Raw genomic sequence first — 22,356 nt, forward strand, 5'->3', positions numbered from 1 at the left:
CCAAACTCTGCATATAAAATGTGTGTGTGTGTGCATGTGTATATATTCAGATCCCCAAACAACTAAATTCTAAATCACTGCAGGCATTTCTTTTATAGTCCTCCATAAATACATTAAATAGTCATCCTTAGCTTACTCCCTGCTCAGTGTTCATTTGCTGAGCATTCCTTTTACCACTGGAATGCATTATTTTTATCTTAAACCATTCTTACCACATTCATCAAATAATCTAGACCGCCGGTCTTCCATAATTCAAGCATTACTACTTTCATCACATGCTTTCTGTAAATCAACATATTATCAATAAACTTTCTAACATACACGTTTCTCCATGATGAGTACACAATAAAATTTCAAAACCCTAGTAGCCTTACATCCTAAAAAAGCGAAGTACAGGAAACAAACAAGAACAAATCCTTGAGTTAGAAGTTGTAGTGTCACAAGCGGACAAGCCTTACTCTGCCTAAATGAAAAACATTCTATTCTAGATGATAGTACCATATCTTTGATTACTTTGCTTTTCATATTTTTGATTCTGCTCTCTGTAAGCTGAAGAACGTATTCATGAATTTGCCAAGGCTGATAGAATAGAATGACCAGGTAAGAGATACTGTTCTGTTAGAGAAGCTTGTGTGACAGTTTTGACCCGAGTGGTCTTTCAGATGCCTTACTAGAAAGCATGATACTAAAGTATGAGAAAGCTTACACATTAGTATCCCCTTAATTTGTTCAGACAGAAAGTATGATGCCTGACTGCTTCAGTAGAGAACAAAAGGTACATTACACTAGTTATTTAGTGCTCTGGCTTCAGAACTGACAGTTCCTGCTCTGCAATTTCTCTCTGATGCCAAAGCATATTAACTGTAAAACTAGAGGGGAAGAGAATTGCTGCTTATATAATATAAAGGACAAGGTTTATGGGCACTAAAGCAATTCAGCTGTTTTTGTAGTCACTGGTCAGCATAATTATATCTATGATCCAGTCAGATAGAGTCAAGTCAGCTCTTGTAGAATTATTTCAGTTCCTGTACTTTAGGAGTTGTGTTTGTTTTTCATTTTTTATGTCAGCTCTTAAGTTCTCAAATAAGAGCTTCATAGTAGTGGGCTACAGTATTGACTCTACAGTGCAGAACACAGGTAGACACCTTAACATTCCCTTCACAGCAAGAAGCTCATCTGGTTTCTATTAGTCCAACACTGCTCTCTGATCTGGAGAATTCCCTTCAAACTCCACTGAACATTTTTCTTCACTGACAATCAATTTAACCATTCTTGACAGCAAAACCATTTTCAAATCAACTCCTCACATACAAGTTACATAAGAGCCACACATTAAATTGCATTATCGTCTACATTTCAAAGGCAAGAAAACTTTCTTGTTCATAATCTAATATCCCACTCTTTAAAGTCCACTTATTATAAAAAGCATTATTTCAGCAAATATTGTTTTGAGAATAAATAGTAATTGCTACTTAATAAGGCTGAAGGAACAGCTGGCTGCCTAATGAAGATGCTACCATTTCGTTAAAGGGCAGAAATAATAAGCCAGACATTCAATAATGGTATATAATTTCAGTGGGTGTTGTTTTGCTATATTTTAAAACCTACAATAATCTTTGAAGGTGTGGGGCTATCCATTTAACAACCAAAATTAGAGGGACCTATTAGCTGGAAGGTATTTCATTTACATACACATTTTCTGCTGAAACGAATCAGTCTCATGAGAATGAAACATAAAACACAGGGATAGTAACAGAACTACGGTCAAAAGCAGCTTTATTTGTATCTGGGGCATTGCCATCTGCTGTTTTTTTTTAAAAAAAGTTGTTTAACATTTGGTGAAGCAGGAATTGCTGTTAAGGAGAAAAAATAGGCTACCCTCTCAGAGAGGGTCCACAACTTGGGCGTCCTCCTCGATCCACAGCTAACATTAGAGAACCATCTTCCGGCTGTGGCGACGGGAGCGTTTGCCCAGGTTTGCCTGGTACACCAGTTTCAGGCCTACCTGGACCGGGAGTCACTGCTCAGTCACTTATGCCCTCATCACCTCGAGGTTCGACTACTTTAATGCTCTCTACATGGGGTTACCTTTGAAGAGTGTTCGCAAACTTCAGATTGTGCAGAATGCAGCTGCGAGAGCAATCATGGGCTTTCCCAGATATGCCCATGTCACACCAACACTCCGCAGTCTGCATTGGTTGCCAATCAGTTTCCGGTCACATGTGCATGTACACACCCTTTTGGCACCTGGGCAAAAAAGGTTTGCCATTACTGATCTAAAGGTTCCTGTTTAGATTGTTTCCAAAATTTGTAAGCCTATTTAAGGAATCTTTTTCTTCAAAGGACTGGTTTGTTAATACTGTAACTCAGTACATAGGATGCTGACTCATTCTATAGTACAACCATTATGAATTAATTTGTCAAATGGATATTAATTACAGTACTTGATTTGAATTAAGTAGCTTGCATCTCTTCAATCGCAAAAGGAAGAGATTGATTTCTGCCAAAATTGCATTGATAGCTGTCCAAAGTATTCTCTAGTCTCCAGGAGCAGAGGAACAGCTGTCAGAATGCAAATTAAGGCAATGAATAACTAGGACCTCAGAGCTAAGATTAGGAGTTCTGTTAATAATTCTACACCACACTGAAATATATAGTGAAATCTCAAGACCATTTTTTAAACATTTTATATGGGAAGCGTTCAGAAAAGGGCAAAATAATAATAGACATTGGCCCAAGGAAAAAGAAAAATGAACAAATTTAAAGGCAGCATTGAATATTGGATTAAGCAATGAGGCAATAATTCCCAGACATAATATGATTGAATTATAGACTCCATTTTCAAACAAACAAACAGAAGCTATGCCTTTATATATTATACACAAATGGGTATTTTCCCCCACTTCTGAAAGTTAATTTTTTTAAACAAAAGATGTGGTTGAGGCAGTGGAATGGGATGGGGTGAATTTTTTGGCTTTTTTTAGTTGGGAGAATTTGGGTAGAGCTACACAAATATGCTTAACCTCCAAAGTTCAATATATCTGTTTAAAATATCAAAATAGGAGTGGAATAAGAAACCACCCATACTCCAAATGGTCTGAATACAGAACCCAAATTGCTCATATGTGCTCAGGTCCTATTGTTAGAAACGTATCTATAGTCACCTCAATTTTTTAAATATTCCACTCACACTAATATTTAAATAATTGTCTTGTTTTTTACACCTAAAGTATATTTAAAACATGGACATATATAACATAACATACAAAATGTTTCTGATTGAAAGATGGTTGAGAGACACTTCTAAAAATATTTTCTAGAAATTTACTGAAACAGTCATTTTAAAAAAGAGGAAAAGCTGCTATGTTGTAATTTGGGGTGATGACAAAATGACAAAGAATGATAACCTAAACATCGGAGGGTGGCAGTAGATGGGAAATTAAGTCAGAAAAATGAAAGTTGGGCATGAGTATTGGCTGACAAACTAGCTAGAAACTGCAGGGGTTACGGAGAAGAAAATCAGCGAAAGGGCTAGGTGAAAAATGGACTTATCTTCAAAATGACAGAAAAGTATTGGATGTTTAATTTGTAAAACCATGGATATGACAGAAAATAGGCTACACAATATCCAGCTTGCATATTTTGAACTGCTACATGGGTAGAATTGTACCGACCAGACCTTACAACAGACATTTGAAGCAATCACTTCAGAGACCCCCAAGAGAAGCATGCTGCAAGAATTGTGCTGGTAAATAAAATTCATAATATTGTTTTGTCATTTTAACACGTGAACTTCTCCATTCCAAGACAAATGAAAGCAGCTGTTATTAAATAACCTCATGGTAAATAGGATTGTATTTTTCCGCTTGGACAGTTGTCCTACTTCTGTCATTTATTTAGGTTCCTGCACAAATTTATATTTTAGCAGGCATGCCTGGCAAACTATAATTAGCCACAGGAAACTTTTAGTGAGGCATCTGTGACACTATGGAAATTTCAAAGGTGTTGACTAGTGCAAAATAGATATAGACCAAAATATCCTAAACAAAGTAGCTAAGGTGCTATTAGGGTTGCAATAAATGCTATCATTGCTAACTCTGTAAAATACAAATGTTGCTTTTGGGAAGAGTAGGCAACAGGAACGCAAAACAAAAGTAATAAAATACTAGCCTAAAGGACCCATTTTCAATAAAACACATTTTAATATACAACTTTATTCGCATTTCTGAAAAAAAATAGTGGCTGACATTCAAAATAGTTTATCTCCCTTATGTAATATTCTTCCCTCTGAAGTGAGGTTAGCTCCATCCCTTTTAATGTTCAGGAAGTCTCACAAGACCTGACTATGTCTTCAGGTTTGGGGACCCAAGGACACTGATAAATTTTCACACTCAATTGTGCCTGGTCTTTTATATTTTAATAACAGTTATTTAACATTTTTAATCATTGATCTTTTTATACATATTTTTAATTGTTATACACTTTTGCCACATGGGCGGCCATGTACATTTGATAAATAATGAACTGCCTTATCCCGCTAGGACAAGCCCATCCTAACCATGCCGACAAGGCAGACTTTGGATCCTGTCAGTCTAAGTAAGCCTAGTAAGATGGGGAAGAGCCTTTTCTGCTAAAACACCCACCCTCTGGAACATTTCACCCTGTAATAAGGCAGAGGTGGGGAACTATGGCCCTTTACTGACTTGTAGATTTCAACTCCCTTGTGGTTTCAACTCCCAGAATTCCTGAGCCAGCCATGTTGGGAATTCTGGGAGTTGAAGTCCACAGGTCATTAAAGGACCCCTGCTAAAGTAAGATCTTCCCCCTCCCCACTTTCCTTCTACAAGGGCCTGAGGACCTGGCTCTGCTGGTGGGTATGGGGACCAAATAGGTAAGTCCCACATTGGGTGTGGTTGCTAGACTGATGGGCAGACTCTACTTCCCCGCTTTGCTTTCTGGTCTTTATCTTTTTGTTATCATATTGATCTATTTATTCTTGTTGTGTTCCTTTGGCATGGTTATTTTATTGCTCTATTACAGGGTTGTTAAACTCCCAGCCCATGGGACGGATGAGTCACACGCTGGCCACCCCCTACCCCCATTTTAGTGAAGGGGAAGGTCCCGATACGTCATGACACTGCCATGATGACATGAGTTTGACATCCCTGCTCTATTACATATTACATTGTACATATTTTCATTTTTCTTTCTTTTTGTAAACCTCCTAGAGTACCCCAATGGTGAGATAAGTGGCAAATAAATTTAACAAATAAATAAACAAAAAACAAAAAAACCCTTCATAGTAACATTTAAAGAATAATGATCAAAGTTTATTTTTCCAACTGCAAAATCTTAAATATGTAACAATATAAATAAAATCAAGCAGTCCATATTGGACAGAAGCACACATTCAGTTTTGATCAAGGCACTGATTTACCACAATGCAGTATGCTGGCATTAAGGTGGATCATTGAATTCCCAGATTATTTCCTTCTTTGTCCTGAGTTAGCTGTTGCAGTGTGTTTAAAATAATGTCTGTTCTTTCCAGTAAAGTTAGATTTTTGTTTGCTGCTGATCGCAAAAGAAGTGAGTAAGCGTACTTATTCACCTTAAGGTTTTCTTCATCTTTACTGCTAGAGAAAAGTAGAGTGGAACAGCGGTTATCCAAATGCATAAAGAACTCTGAGCAATACTGTCTTTGCTACAGCACATCAATAGGAACAAGAGACATTTCTGTTTGTTCAAGGGGGAGATTTACATTAATACCCCCCCCCCTCCTGTAGGTTTTTGAGTTACATCTCTTACTGCTTCTAACAGTTGTCCAAATTCTTTAAAAAGAGTTTTTCAAGGAACGAGAAAACTTCATTTTGGTGACAATTCATTGGATCAAAAATGTATATTCTTTCAGAAATGCATCTAAATATAAAGTTAACTGAAGACATCTATTTGCATGTTTCTTTCCTATCCTTTTAAATAAGAAAGCAGATATTCTCCACAAATATTTTCACTCAAAACAACAAGAAGCAATTAAAGTATTAATGCTGGGCAATGGAAGCAACAGCCCTTTTAAGCTGTTGCTTCCATTGCCCAACATTAATACTAAATTATTCTATTTATCAGTTACACTTCTAATTCCAATAATTCTATCAGAATTTTCAGAATTGTTTTTCTAATTATCAATTTATAATGGATTATGTAGCCAAATATATTGAGAGGCATGTAATAATAGCAACCTGTTTCATGCATTGCAATTACATTGATTGAGTTATATATTCTTTTAATGCAATACTGCCTATAGGTTTCCATGAAGTAAACCTCTTACATTTCAGTTTAATCAAAGAGGAAATGCATAAAATCAAGAAAATATATCCCTGTGAATTTGCTCTATTTTAAAATACTGTACTTAAACACACTGCCACCGCTTTGAAGTATTTCAAAGTGTGAAGTTTAGCAGAGAGTTGAAATAAATTCAAGTGCACTCCTAAATTTTCTGTGCAAAATACTGAACTGAAATATCTCCCGCGGTAGTTTAAGGTTAGTTTGTTTCTTAATAGCAAAATTAATTTCATATAGTCGAAATGAATTCTAAAAATGTGCCGTTTGTTCTTATTTTCTATGAGACTTACAATGAGGTCATCACATTGTGACTTGAATATTTGAATAAGTTCAGTGTCACAGCATGAAAACTGTTCTAAATAGACTCTGTTGACATGTGCAAATTGTATACAGTAAATGCAGATGCAAACTAGGGTGATATCCATACCATCTATCTCCCTAAAACTGTGATAGAGATGATAGGCTGATTAAAATTTCACAAATCTAAAACTTGAATTTAGATACCAAGTCCCAAACCACAGAACTATTGGCAATCCTGGGCTTTCACTTCTGCCAGGCATAAGTGTTATAGTATCAGTCATAATTAAAGAGTACATGTTGTACTTATTTAGAAACTACAACTGGGAACAGGTTGGTTGGTATGAGAAGTGGTCCCTAAGTAAAACTGCAACTGCATTTATTATCTTGATTTGCTTTACAGACCAGCAAAGGACATAGCTGTGAAAATGGGTCATATAATACGAGTCAGTTGTTAACAAGGACCTATGTGGTCCTTCTGAAATCATGTTTTAATGAGAAAAATATAATACAGCTGATGATTTATATCATACTCTTTGAAAAAATACTGATTTCAGTTCCCCTCCATCTGCCCCAAATGAAAATTTCAAACTTCTAAAATTATGGTCAGGTACAATAAACTTCTGTTACTAAAGTACCTGTATACTGTATTATTATTGGTATCAACAGGTTATATAACATATGAATTAATTTTGAAATAGGAATTATATTTTTTATGTTCTGTATTTATATTGCCATCTTGTGGAGACTTAGGAATTCTAATACAGTTCCTATGAATTTTCTATTACAATTTCAACCTGCCATACATTCATCTCCTTTTCTTTATGGATATCTTTTGTCCTGGAATGCTAACATCGTCAGTTTTAAATTGATTATTGATTTTTTTTCCCTGGCAAGATTGCAGAGTATCGCCTTTCCCTTCCCTTCTTGTAAAAAAAATATTGACAGATTTCTCCCCATTTGGTTGAAACAAAGTAATAAGAGCTTAATGCTAAAAACAAAAACTTTATCACATGATATAACAGCTCTGAAATTCAGTAAACTACACAACAAAAGCATGTAATTTATTACCTCTAATCATTAGTACCACATATGAAATATACTTATGAATTAAACACATATGAAAGAAATCAGAATTTGCCTGATACATATAGGTCCCTGAAAAACAAGGGTAATACGCTTTTTCTATATCTTCAGTTCCTATCTAAATCTTCTATGTTCAACAGAATATATGTAGCACCTTCAAAGATAGATAAACAAGCATTTCCTCACTTAACAAAGCTCACACTAGATAAGAACATAGAGTAAATGAAAATGAAACACTAAAATAGTTTACCCAACTGTTCATCCTAAAATATGACCACATATACAGAACACACATAAAAGAGCAGGAGGTAACTGCAGTGTTCGTAAAACTAGTCTAGGATTTCTATTTAGAGTACTGATACCCAGCCAGTGATTCAAATTCACATTTAAAAAGAAATTTCTCATGGTTTGGAATAGAGTTAAATGAAATTAACACAATAAGCTGGCACTTACCCAGTTTTCTTCTTGGTTGATGAAAGCAACTTGATGAACTGAAGAAGAAGGAAAGACAATCTAGATTCAAATATACTAAGGAGCTTCAATACTTCTTCTTTATTAAGGTTAGTAGATGAATCTTCAGCAGGAACTCTCTCAGCATTGTTTGAGTCATCAACATATTTCTAAACAGAAAGGGTGTTATGGAATCACTGTAATGTCTATATAGTAAGGTAAAGATAAAGGTTCACCTCACACATTACGTGCTAGTCATTCCCGATTCTAGGGAGCGGTGCTCATCTCCGTTTCTAAGACAAAGAGCCAATGCTGAATGATGATGATTCTGTGGTCACGTGGCTGGCATGACTAAATGCTGAAGGTGCACAGAACGCTGTTACCTTCCCACCAACATAGTCCCTATTTTTCTACTTGCATTTTTACATGCTTTCAAACTGCTAGGTTGGCAGAAGCTGGGGCAAGTAATGGGAGCTGACTCAGTTACGCAGCGCTAGGGATTCAAAGCGCCGAACTGCCAATCTTTCTGATCAACAAGCTCAGCATCTTAGCCATTGAGCCATTGCCTCCCCTCTTCTATACAGTATGCCTTTGGAATATCATTAGATGCACTTCTACAGTCAGAACTCTATAATACTACAATTTTAGAAAAGGTACTTAAAGTGAAGTCATAAAATTGAATCTGTCAAGACAAAAATCTTTTTACAACAAATATGAACTTTGATATGTGTACTTTTTGTAACAAATATGAACTTTGGATACTTTGACTAAACACAATATACAATATAATATACAAGCAAATCCGAACATAATATGCAAATATAAAAAATAATAGCTACCTGTTCACATTCAGAACCAAGCTCTGTCCTGATAGATTGGAAAACAGACCGGCAATGAGTCATTATATCTAAGGCCCCAGACAAAGTCTTTAGTTTTCCAGTGCTGCTATTCTGACCTAGTAGAATCAGAAAAGAACACAAATAGTTCATCACTTGCCCTGCCCCAAAATAAGAATCTACAAATGTTTTAAAAAAAAAACACATGCTGCAAACATTTTGTTCAAAACCACCACCAACAAGTTCTCAGAAAGCTACTCATCTATTTAAAATAGATTTTTCAAATGGTTTTTGAGGGGTTTTCTAGATTTTTAATTACTTAATTGGATTACATTATGTATTGTATATTTTATATGTTGTGAGCCGCCCCAAGTCCTCGGAGAGGGGCGGCATAGAAATCCAATAAATAAATAAATAAATAAATAAGAGAAATGCTATAATTTACTTACTTGTCATCTGAAATTCAGCAAATGCCACTCTTTCCAACTGCACGCGGAGAAGTTCACATGGTGCATCCTTCAAGAGCTGAAAAAACTTTACGGCTTTACTGTAATGAAGATCAATCAGTATCCTGTGCTGTTTACGTTGATGCTCATCCCCAACCTTCATCAATAACATAGTTTGACAAGTCAGTTCAACCAATGTGAATGGCAACCAGCATTTTATATTATGACATTTTACCAACATACACATTTATAAGCATGCACATTCACAGAAAGAGTATGTAACTGTGCAATTTTGGAGAAAATACCTGATTTCTCAAACAGCTGTGATACATGGAAGCCAGCCTGTGGTGAATTGTGGCTGCCCGGTACTGGCAAAGAGGTTGCCTTGTAGTCACTAACTCAACATCACAGTATTTCAAAGATTTCATCATTGATTCACTAACTTCTTTTTCTATCTAAAATACACAAAAGAAAAACTTTCAAAATTTATATTTAAAAAAAATTATATTAAAATCAGTTCAAATATAGTCCTGTCCAAAACAATAGTGTTATAATCTTTGATTTGTCTCCCAATGATATCACATGAAATTTATTTTCATGTCCAAATTCATCATTGAAACTGTCAGAGAGAGACACAAAGTGATATTGATTTCCCTAAATTTCCTTCTAGATTTCCATAGCTGACCATGACTGTCTGTCATGTGACATTCTAAAGCATGGTCAGTGGAACCAGGACAAAAAAAATACACTTGATCTGATTTTATTTAGAACTACTGCATACTAATTTCTAAGGAACAGTTATCTGAATATAGCCTTCCTTGTTTATTTCAACCTTGTATTTTTTTTTGTCTTGGAAGTGTGTCAGAAATCATTAATAGTTTTATTTCATCAAGATGCATCACTATATCAGGTTTTTAATTCTTTTTAAATGTGTATATCACAATACAGTTTTAATTTAATTGTTTGAAACTTTAGTTTAAATTATGTAGAACTATTTGATGGAAGCTTAACAGAGAAGCAACACAGCCATTCAGTAACAAACAATCATATTACTGTCGAATTTAACAAACCATATATAGATCCTCATTATTTACTCATTGGTAAAGCAATAGTTGATATTCAATAATCAGGTCAAATCTGATACCTGTTCCTGAGCTTTCCTAGATAATGGTGCATTGTCTTGCAGCAAAGTTGCCATATTAAAATACGTAGTGGACAGTTCCCAGTTGACAGAATCCCAAACAGCTGGATGGACTTCTCTTTTGTTCAACGATCGTAAGGCCTTCAGATAATAATCAACAGCCTATAAGATTTAATAATTATGGAATATGAGACATTTACAGATGTATGGAAACCAGTAATAGTAATATATTTGTAAGTCTCACAAAGGGCAGTCAATAGTCTGAGCTGATTTTTAACACTGTATAAATACAATTATATTAAGAGGACTGTTGTTCAGAATTTCCCAATGTGGAAATCTCCAGATATAAAGGACTATAGAATTCCTAGCCTTTGGGAATATTGATTGGGAATTGAAGACATCTGAGTATATGAATGAGTCACAAGTTACTGAATATTACTTTGTTTTGAAATCTCTCTATACATTCTATGAAAATATTTTCACAATTTATCTAGTTTTCAAATATTAATCAATGAAAGATTCAGTGTAAATTGTTACATATCCAAAACAATATTGTTTTATACTCACAAATCAGGTTCTTATACCCAAAATGTTCATTACGCTTTAAAAAATATATATGTTCTATCATTCAAGGAAAAAATGTGGAAAAAGACAAAGTAGAGTTTTTTGAGCTTCCACAACATATTTATCTAATGTTATAATGCGAAGTCCCAATGTGAGTAATAAATATAATAAATATCATATCATATCATATCTCCGGGACCACCTTCTGCCGCACGAATCCCAGCGACCAGTTAGGTCCCACAGAGTGGGCCTTCTCCGGGTCCCGTCAACTAAACAATGTTGTTTTGCGGGACTCAGGGGAAGAGTATTCTCTGTGGCGGCCCCGGCCCTCTGGAACCAGCTCCCCCCAGAGATCAGAATTGCCCCCACCCTCCTCACCTTTCGTAAGCTCCTTAAAACCCACCTCTGTCGTCAGGCATGGGGGAATTGAGATATTCCTTCCCCCTAGGTCTATACAATTTATGCATGGTATGTTTGTGTGTATGTTTGGTTTTTAATAAGGGTTTTAGTTATTTTAACTATTAGATTTGTTATATGCTGTTTTTTATTATTGTTGTTAGTCGCCCCGAGTCTATGGAGGGACGGCAATACAAATCTAATAAATAAATAAATAATAACTAATATAAATAATCCAATGGGAAAACAATCTGAATCAAGAACAATAAAAGCTGCTTATCCATATTTTATTAAAAACCTATTAAAATTTTTTAAGGAGCTGTAAGTTTGAAACAATTATTTTAAACAATATTGCCAAGATAAAATTTAGATACTAATATGAATTTCTTTCCCATAGCAAAGATAAAACTGCATAATAAATGTATTAGCTTTTGAAATCCATAAAATTCATACTAATATTATTGTACTATAGTTGACAACTTAAGCCTATGCCATGATGATAAATTAATGTACAAAAATATTATTCCATTGATGTATTGCACTCTGCTTAAATGCTTAGGCCTGTCATACCTTATTATAATAAAGAGCTTCTTCAGGAGAAAATTCTCTTTTGAAGTCTCCACCCACCGCACAGTGAGCATGTGCACAAATCCGCATTAACCTTCCCATGTTACACAAGAGAAGAGCAGAATTGGTTGAATCATCAATGGATTCAAAGTTCTGAATCCCTTTTTCAAAAAAAGAGAAACTTTTCTTCCAAAGTTGCTGTTCTGCTGTTGATACCATTTTGCTCTCTGTAACAGAATAAACAGAAAGGGATTCATTTCATTCATAGAAACCAGAAAAACGATGTGGAATAAGAATCTGAATGCTATTCTAGAAAATGAAGTAAAAATACATTTACTACAAATGCATAAAGAACATTTCAAATGTTTTTGTTTTTCCAAGAGATTGATTGGAAACTGTCAGGAATCAGCAGCATGGCAGTACAAAACCCAGTAAATAAATATTTTTAAAAAACTGTTTCCAACTTCTTTTCTTCTTGAACTTTTTGGTCCCTTGATGGTTTGTGAGAAAGTCATAAATAGCTAAGGATCTAAATCAGTGGTTCCCAACCATTTTTTTGGGCCATGCTCCACCTAAGCATCTCTAAAATCCTGAACCCCCCCTCCCCCAGGACATATCACTATTATTATTATTTTAAAAAGTAATTCCTACTCATGTGGAGCAAGCCTAAAAGGCCAATAACTTGGTTTAAACAAGGTTCCAAATGGCCCCATTAAAAGTCAAACTGCCCCCACTGTGGAACTACTGATCTAAATCTGAATTATTTGACTTCATAGGAAAATTACTCCTAAATCAGAATATTCTTTAAAAAGCATATTTAATTATAATGTTTTCAGGTTAGAAATATCATGTATGTTATTAAAATGTTTCCAGATTTTGGTTTTTTTTAAAAAAAGCACAGAAATCATACAGTTTGATCTGATTTAAATATATATAATTTATCAGATCATAGGAACAAATTGTGCTTGATTTTTCTGTAGATATGGTATCAAATTACAAATGAACAATGAAAAAAACAATGAAATCTAGCAACGTTTTGCATAAGAGGCATCCTTATATGAATGATAAATAAACAGTATAAACAGAAGTGTTTACAAATGTAACAAAAGCAATGGAACTCTGCTTGATATTTATATGGTTAATGGCTAACAAACAGTAAGATTTTATTTTCTGCAGGATTATGGGAATTTCTATTGAAAGTTAACAATACTATTTTTAATAAACAAGGAAGAGATTTTGCTTTAAGTACTACACTAAACAGCTTTAGATACTACTAAACAGCTTTAGATACTACTAAACAGCTTGAGACATTAAAGTTCATATTCATGTGATTGAAAACTTGAAATAAACTAAACTAATAAACTAAAACTGAACTTAAATGTGTCACCACCAGCAAGATGAAAAGATTACTTAGAGACTAGAATTAAAATGAAAAAGAAAGCAAACTAGGCAGGGCAACAGCCTGAAAAGGGAAAAATCTGGAATCCATTTGTATCAGACAAACTAGAGGAAGGGTGTGGTCTGGAGATAGGTAAAATCCCACCAGAAATAATGTGAACTGCGGTCCTGGGAAAAAGAGAGATACCTTCCTGCATGATTATTCCAGTGAAGTACTTAATCTTTTGTATTAGAAACCTATATAAATTCCATTTAATATACTTTGTGAGTAACTCCATGGGGATAGAGAGCAAAGAAGTTAATGGAAAATTTGATAGAAAATTAAGGAAGAAAATATGGGCTACACTGTAAGAATGAAATGACATGTTTATATTTGTTTCAGTTTTTTCTTTTGCAATAGTAACTGAGAAAGAATATAAGAAAGGTAATTGGATTATTTATTTTGTTTTTTAAATTTCGTGCCGTTACAAGTAATATTGTATTGATTCTTTTAAATATTACCCCTGACTGCGAAATAGTAAACCTTTGGTTCTTTACCTGAAAGGAAAAATAATAGCAATGAATGCTGTTATTAAATTGGCAGAGCATTTAAAGACCTACAGTTGGTAGGTCCTAAGAGACATACCTTCTCTACCATACCACGGCATTGGCCTTATGGAACATTGTCCCCGTCCACCAAACCCTTTTGACATTACAGAAGGTCCTTAAGATCCTTAAGGCCTGGGGCTCATAGGGAACTAAAGGCTTTCTTAGATTCTTATATTTTTATTCTCACCTAGGGTTTATATCTTTGTAAATATTTTATAATATTTACCTTTTAAAATTATTTGTATATGTTTTACATTATTTTCTTTACATGTAGTTTAACCCTGCTGTTCTGTTCGAAAAAAGTTCCTAATGTTATGTTCCCGGGTCACCCTGACCCGGACCGAAAACTCTTCATTTGCAGTGCTTATGTTTGGTCTTTTTGAAAGCTTTTTTCACCTGGAAACATGTTTGAACATTTCTGCACACAATGGAATGAAAATTGAACTGAAAAAATTAATCCTTATTGGTTTATTTTGCACATAAATGTGCCTCCCCCCCCATTTTTGTGAAAGTTTTTTCAATTTATGGAGTTTTGCTTGCAAAATCCATTCTATTTTACTAAAGTTGGTGTGGGATTGGTAGCTTGAACATTTCTGCACACAATGATATGAAAATTGAACTGAGAAAATTAATCCTTATTGGTTTATTTTGCACATAAATGTGCCTCCCCCCCCGTTTCTGTGACATAGTCTTCACTTTATGGATAGTTTTGCTAGCAGAATACATTCAATTTTGCTAAAGTTGGTGTGGGATTTGTAGCTTGAACATTTCTGAACATAATGATATGAAAATTGAAGTGGAAAAATTGATGCATATTGGTTTATTTTGCATATAAAGTTATTTCAATTTATATAAAATTTATGCTGTTAATTTCAAATTTACATACTTTTTTTTAGTAAAATGGATTTCTTTCATAAAATTAGTTATCTGGCTACAATGTGGTTGATTTTCAAAAGGATATTCCAAATATTTCTAGACAAATATGTATGAACAGTGACAATAATGGCACACAGCAAGACCGGTGGGGGGGGTGTCCCTTTTGTGGCAAAAATAAACCAATAAGAACCATTTTTTTCAGTTCATTTATATTTTTCTTATATTCAGAAATGTTCAATTTAGTATATCAAACCTTTTGGGGGGAAATTCCTTAGGGATTTGTAGCCTTAAAAAATAGAAATTGACACGAAATTCAGAAAGGATGGGGGGAGGGGCTTTTTGATCAAAATAAAAATATAAGTCTCAATTTTTCCAGTTCAATTTTCATATCATTATGTTCATAAATGTTCAAACTAGTTTTCCAGTTGAAAAAGTTTTCAAAAATACCAAATTCAAGTACCTAAAAAAAATCATTTTGGTCCGGGTCTATATGACCCGAACAGACTAAACGTGACTTTTTTTTTGCCCAGAAAAAAAAAATTTTCCCCACCCCCACAAATATTTTTTTGATGATCAGCATTGTTAAATTGAGTAAATGAATGCCTAAGATATTAAAAATATTTTGGATTTGAAGCCTGCGTAAATATAAAGTGAAAATGGTTGCAAGCAGCCGAGGGGGGAGGGAGGCCTTATTTCTGATGTTAAAAACCAGTAAGAATCATTTTTTTCAGTTCCTTTATATTTTTCTTATATTCAGAAATGTTCAAGGTACCATTCCCACACCAACTCCAGTAAAATAGACTGCATTTTGCAAGCAAAACTATCCATAAATTGAAAAAACTTTCACAAAAACGGGGGGGGAGGCACATTTATGGGCAAAATAAACCAATAAGGATTAATTTTTTCAGTTCAATTTTCATTCCATTGTGTGAAGAAATGTTCAGACTACTTTCCAAGTGAAAAAAGCTTTCAAAAAGACCAAACATAAGCACTGCAAATGAAGAGTTTTCGGTCCGGGTCAGGGTGCCCCGGGAACATAACATTAGGGAGTTTTTTTTTTTCAGCAAGAAAGAAACCTCCCACCCCCCCAAAAAAATTCTCATAGAGAGAACCCCTGAAATGATGAAAAGTCATGAAATTTCAAGTTTCAGATATGCAGGGAAAATTTTTTACAGGGTCTCAAACCTTGATTTCGGGTCTCACAGACCCGAACAGAACAGCAGGGTTGTCTGACAGTTGTCCACTGAGAGAGACAACAGACAACAATTCTAATAAATAGCTAAATAAATAAAATTATAAAGCAAAATTTATTTTTGCTTTCTGCCACTAATGTGCAACTGGTAGCTTGTGGGGAAATCCGCTTGGCATTTGAAAAAAAAAGCTAGGCAAAGGAGCATCACGTTCTATGGCTTATTCTCAATTATTTTCCTAACCCGGCAATACTGTATGAATATTAAATCAGTATAATATACTTTTACAGAAGTGACTTCAAAATGCTTTACAATTATACTTAACTAATTAGATTCTGCCTAGCAGTTTCTCAGTTACATTGTACACAATTAACTCTTATTTTCAATTTTTGGAACTGTTTTCTGATAATTGTAGATCCATGATTAAAATACCAACAGAATATATACATATTCTGGCTAAAATAAACTCATACACATATAAATACACTTGCCTACTCTTTCACTTTGTAAAGCAGCAGCTTGGTTCATATAAAATACTCCAATTTCATTTTGAATATTGCCCATTCTCTTCACCACTTGGGCATATTGCTCTGAATTCCGCTCTTTTAAACTACTGAAAAGCAAAATTTCATGAGCTGCTTCATAACATTTACAGCTGACCGAAAGCTGGCATTCCAAATCTGTAGACAGGTCAGTAGCCCAAGAAAATACTGCAAGAAAAAAAATAGCACAATGACTAAATACTATATAGATATTTCTATATTAAATCAATTACACATCAGAGTATATGAAAAGCTATTGGAAAACAATTTAAGGAGGATTCTAGAATCAGCTATTTTATACATTCAGTATTATTTGTACATGCAAAAGTGTGTTTGTTAAGAGCTATTATTTATAAACTGAGCCAATAATCCATTGTTGACCAAAAACACAAAACATCCTATTGCATTTCTGTCCTAGATATTTCTAGCTAAAGTTATGTTCAGGTCCATCCCAAATTTGATATGCAATGCAATCTTCGGCCATAATGGCCAAAGTACACTATAAACTAATAAAGGGGTTATGCCCAGTGAAAGGCTACCAAACTTTTTACTACCACAATGTGGGCGTGGTTAATGCAGGACACCTTGCATTTTCTTTAAACATCTTTCACTGTAAAATGGGTGCTCTGGGGTGGAGCTCCATTTTCACTAGCCCACTGCGTTCCCCCGGTCCGGGCAGTAGCCCACCCCTGGTTACGTCCCTCGAGGTTTTACTGTACCTCTCAATAATTTTCAATACTGTCAGCAGACTCCTTCAGACCCACATTGCCACTATCTTTTAAGATGGTTTCAGTTCTTGAAAATTGTCTAGAGCTGTATCAAACTCCTATTCTTTCCATTTAGAGCAAAGAAAGCTTAAATACTATACTGTATAAAAATTCAAGTTCTAAATCAATGTCTATTATTCACTTATAAATTTGATATCTGAAAACACAAATAAAAGATTAATTACAATGTGCTACCTATCAGTGGGAATACAGATCAGAACCTGAACATCCAGATTTTAGAAGAGTCTAAATTAGCCTATTTATATACCATCATTACAGCCAATTGGATTACTATTACAGTGATCCCCCGCTCGTTGCGAGGGTTCCGTTCCAGGACCCCCCGCAACGAGCGGGTTTTCGCGAAGTAGCGCTGCGGAAGTAAAAACACCATCTGCGCATGCGCAGATGGTGTTTTTACTCCCGCAGCGCTAGCGAGGAGCCGAAGATTGGGGGCGGCGCGGCTGTTTTAAAACGTCGCCGCCGGCATGGGGGGCTTCCTAGCAGCCCCCCAAACCCGGGTTGGGGGTCCGGGGGGTGCTGGCAAGCCCCCCATGCCGGCGGCGACGTTTTAAAACAGCCGCGCGGCTTTCCAATGAGTCCCGAAGACAAACGTCAAACTTCCGCGTTTGTCTTCGGGACTCATTGGAAAGCCGCGCCGCTGTTTTAAAACGTCGCCGCCGGCATGGGCGGCTTGCCAGCACCCCCCCCGAACCCGGGTGAGCAGCGAGCAAACGGCGGGTGGCCGGGCGAAGGGCGGGCGAGTGGCGAAGGGCGGGCGAGCGGGTGCTGGGGAGGGCTTCTCGCTCTCCCGCCAGCAAGAGGGGGAGCGAACGGCGTGGGCAGGCTGCGGACAAGCCGTTCGCTCGGGCCGCTTCCCAGCTGAGTACTCAGCTGGGAAGCGGCCCGAGCGAACGGCGTGGGCGGGAGAAGAGCGCGCGAGCCACGGGCGCGCGGGCAGGCAGGCTGCGGATAAGCCGTTCGCTTGGGCCGCTTCCCAGCTGAGTACTCAGCTGGGAAGCGGCCCGAGCGAACGGCGTGGGCGGGAGAAGGGCGCGCGAGCCGCGGGCGCGCGGGCAGGCAGGCTGCGGACAAGCCGTTCGCTCGGGCCGCTTCCCAGCTGAGTACTCAGCTGGGAAGCGGCCCGAGCGAATGGCGTGGGCGGGAGAAGGGCGCGCGAACCGCGGACGCGCGGGCAGGCAGGCTGCGAACAAGCCGTTCGCTCGGGCCGCTTCCCAGCTGAGTACTCAGCTGGGAAGCGGCCCGAGCGAAGCGGCAGCAGCGAAGAGTTTGCATGGGCGGTGGGGAAACTCCTTGCTGATGCCCGCCAAGAGGGGGAAGACCTAGGGAAGCCGCCCAGCAGCTGATCTGCCCGGTGCCATCTACGCATGCGTGCCCATAGAAAAAAAGGGCACGCATGCGCAGATGGTGTTCTGACTTCCAGGTTCAAAAATCGCAAATTAGCCTGTTCGCAATGGTCGGGGACGCAATAACCGGGGGATCACTGTATATCAGTATCTATATAGATATATCTATATCAGATATCTGTTGACTTTACAGGCAATACTTGTTTAGACCGCAATTGTGACCAGCACATCAGCTGAGTGAAACTTCAACTGTGTCTATGATCTTACTTCAGAGCTTTCCTTTAGTTTACAGGTCCACAAATTTCATAAATGTAAGGATTAATCATAGTTACTTTTCCATTACTATTGTAACTGCCCTTTTGATCTTACTTCAGCTTTCTTTTGTTCCAGAGACATGCAAGTCATAAATGTGAAAAAGGTCATAAAGTTATTTATTTTATCACTCTCATAACTATGAACAGTCATTAAACTGTTAAACAAGAACTACCAATGTCAAATTATTCTAGAATTACATGGAGTGTACATGTTCTTCATATTGACATTGGTTAGAGTTCAGCTTCAAACAATTCCTTAAAAATTGTTTGAAGAAAAAAAATATATAAGGTCCTTAAATTATATAATAAAATGCACAGCTACTGTTTACTGGACCCAGATTTTTTACTGCCAGAATGATTCAAATAGCAATATATTGCTGCTGAAAAAAGCATAGTTCTTTTATTTTAATTTGGAGAGCTGCTTGACACATTGTTAAACGCAGCTTGTAGTTGTGATTACCTTGACAGCTAGACTCTCGATGTAGGCTATGCAGTATTTCCTGATCTTCTTTTGTTTGAAAGTTATATTCTTCAAGATATGCAGCTCTGTTGTTTGCATTCTGGGCCAGCATTAATTGAATATCCCCACAAAGAGTTAAACTCTGACAAAGAAATAGGAGCACTTCAGAAAGCATGTTCATGAAGAGGCAGCAATATGCGTCTAATTGGGGGGGAAATCAGAAAGGATATTGATGAACTGGAAGTTAGAATATCTCATTACTAAGAAACCACATTATGAAGAATTGTATTATTCTAGCTTCAAACCTTCTGGCAGATTCAAGAAACAAAAGTGCATTTATCTATATCAGAGTTCAATGCTTTATTTATACATTTATTAACCTGATGCCCCTGCTTCATTGAAAGGGTTAGAGTTGAACTGGGGTGGGTCTGAGCATTCTAGGAGGCTGGGGGATGAGGGGCAGGGAGAAACCTCATCAATGTGCCTGAACATCTCCAGAGATATTTGAATAATTAAATAATTTGTATCTGAAGCAGCCAGTTAAAAACCCTCAGATATAAAGAAATTATGAGTGTTAAAGTAGATATAAAAGTATACATCTGAAATATATAAGAAAAGTCCTACTTACCATAACATTGCAAAGCTAATCTTATGTACCGTAATGCTCTCCCATATTTCTGAAGACTCACAGCAGCATCAGAAAGAATATAATAAGCCTTTGAAGATTTTAAAATCAGCTGAAGTTTCATTTTGTATTGCCAGGTTCCAGGGATCATTCCTGACTGACTGGAATGTTTAACTTCCTGAAATGACCCCACTAAAATTAAAAATGAAACAATGATTAGCAATCTTAACATAAAAGTTAAAAGGATTACATTTTGCAATTAAATTAGCAATTTAATTCAATTTAGTTTCAAATTAGCCATTTAGCCATTTTGAATATTGGAGTAAAATTCCTTATTCAAATTAAACTGTTCTAGCTTTTGCTCACTTTTCCATTTCTATAAAACAATCAAATCAAATCAAATTTATTATTACAGTCATAGACCAAAACAAGTAAAAACACTCAGTAAATACACAATCAAAAGTTGTAGGATAAAATGATTAAAAGTAGATAAAATCCATAATAAAATCCAGTCTACCAATTATGCATTGTCAATACTACTAAAGTTACAATCCATAAGCTATGAAGTCGATATTCACTTTGATACTATTAGGGAAAGGAATAAACAAGGTTGCTACATTTGTCGTATAAATTAACTAAGGTGTATTAGGCACTTAAAAGCTGGCCACAGTTTGCATACATACATGCATACACATATACATATACAATCTGAATATGTGCCATGAAATTTGAAGGCATGGAGAATGCCTTTGCTTATTACTTTATCAATAATATATAAAGGACAGTGAAGGGCTGTCCCTCGCCGGCAGTACTGGTGTGTTTCTGGCGACGGGCGCAGGTGAGCATGCGTACAGCATGCACATAGCATGCGCATGTGCACATACTGATGCGAGATTCAGCTTATGTGCAGGAAGCGAAATCTTGTGTAGGATGCTCTCGCATTTGAGATTTCATCAATTTCAAGCAATTTAATTGCTTCTGCGCATGCGCGAAAGCAAAAAAAAACAAAAAATCAGCAAAATCTCACACGCGTGAGCATCCTCATACGAGATTTCATTTCCTGCGCATGTGTAGAAGCTGAACCTTTTGCGGGTATGCACGGGCACACATCGGGAGCGCAGACGGTTTTCCCACCGGGACTATGCACTGGACCGTTCATGCAGCAGCCCACTGAGATCAACTAAATATATAGGATCAAAACATTGTTCCATCTACAAACTGAATTATTTAAAACCACTTTCTTAAAATATACCTTAACAATTAATATAACTTCAACAACCTAACATTACTTTTAAAACAGTAACTGAATGTTCAAATATCTCATTATAATTTTTTTGTCATATTATTTCCCTCAAAGCGCAGGGTCTGCTTTTAAAAAAAAAAAAAAAAAATCAACTGAATATTGATCCATTGGTTGTAACAGGAACTGACAAACCAGCTTGACACCCAAGCCTAATATCATGGGCAAAGAAAAAGTGACCAGCCCAAAGTCACCCAGCCAACTTTCATGCCTGAAGAAGGGAACAGAACTCAGTGTCTCCAGGTTTCTAGCCTGCTGCCTTAATCATTCGACCAAATTGGCAAAGGTGTCATAATAAATACATTAAATGTAGACAAATGCATTAAAATAGCAAAGTTTTACATATACAGTGATCCCCCGCTCGTTGCGAGGGTTCCGTTCCAGGACCCCCCGCAACGAGCGGGTTTTCGCGAAGTAGCGCTGCGGAAGTAAAAACACCATCTGCGCATGTGCAGATGATGTTTTTACTTCCGCAGCGCTAGCGAGGAGCTGAAGATTGGGGGCGGCGCGGCTGTTTTAAAACGTCGCCGCCGGCATGGGGGGCTTGCCAGCACCCCCCGGACCCCCAACCCGGGTTTGGGGGGCTGCTAGGAAGCCCCCCATGCCGGCGGCGACGTTTTAAAACAGCCGCGCCGCCCCCAATCTTCGGCTCCTCGCTAGCGGGCAGGCAGGCGGCGGACAAGCCGTTCGCTAGCGCTCGCTCTCGCCGCTTTCCAGCTGAGTCCTGAAGCGAATTCGCTTCAGGACTCAGGTGGAAAGCGGCGAGAGCGAGCGCTAGCGAACGGCTTGTCCGCCGCCCGCTCGGGCGTCCCG

The 22,356-nt window shown here is 36.9% G+C and overlaps 1 protein-coding gene across 5 annotated transcripts in view; it reads right to left on the bottom strand.

Moving 5' to 3' along the window:
- Positions 1–5,308: 5,308 nt before the first annotated feature.
- EDRF1 (erythroid differentiation regulatory factor 1) overlaps positions 5,309–22,356 on the bottom strand; it is a 39,920-nt gene continuing 22,872 nt past the window's right edge. For 3 of the 5 annotated variants that reach the window (XM_070752492.1, XM_070752495.1, XM_070752494.1), the window contains 10 exons: positions 20,247–20,435; positions 19,619–19,819; positions 16,663–16,881; positions 12,123–12,346; positions 10,596–10,754; positions 9,757–9,906; positions 9,455–9,608; positions 9,009–9,124; positions 8,173–8,339; positions 5,309–5,633 (listed from right to left, as the gene is read on the bottom strand). In XM_070752492.1, the coding sequence (XP_070608593.1) occupies positions 5,468–5,633; positions 8,173–8,339; positions 9,009–9,124; positions 9,455–9,608; positions 9,757–9,906; positions 10,596–10,754; positions 12,123–12,346; positions 16,663–16,881; positions 19,619–19,819; positions 20,247–20,435 (1,745 nt within the window). In that variant the 3' untranslated portion in view covers positions 5,309–5,467. The remainder of the gene's footprint in view (positions 5,634–8,172; positions 8,340–9,008; positions 9,125–9,454; positions 9,609–9,756; positions 9,907–10,595; positions 10,755–12,122; positions 12,347–16,662; positions 16,882–19,618; positions 19,820–20,246; positions 20,436–22,356) is intronic. The other 2 variants (XM_070752496.1, XM_070752493.1) reach the window with 1 other exon arrangement.

The sequence above is a fragment of the Erythrolamprus reginae genome, chromosome 5, assembly GCF_031021105.1.
Source record: "Erythrolamprus reginae isolate rEryReg1 chromosome 5, rEryReg1.hap1, whole genome shotgun sequence".
NCBI classification, from domain to species: domain Eukaryota; kingdom Metazoa; phylum Chordata; class Lepidosauria; order Squamata; family Dipsadidae; genus Erythrolamprus; species Erythrolamprus reginae.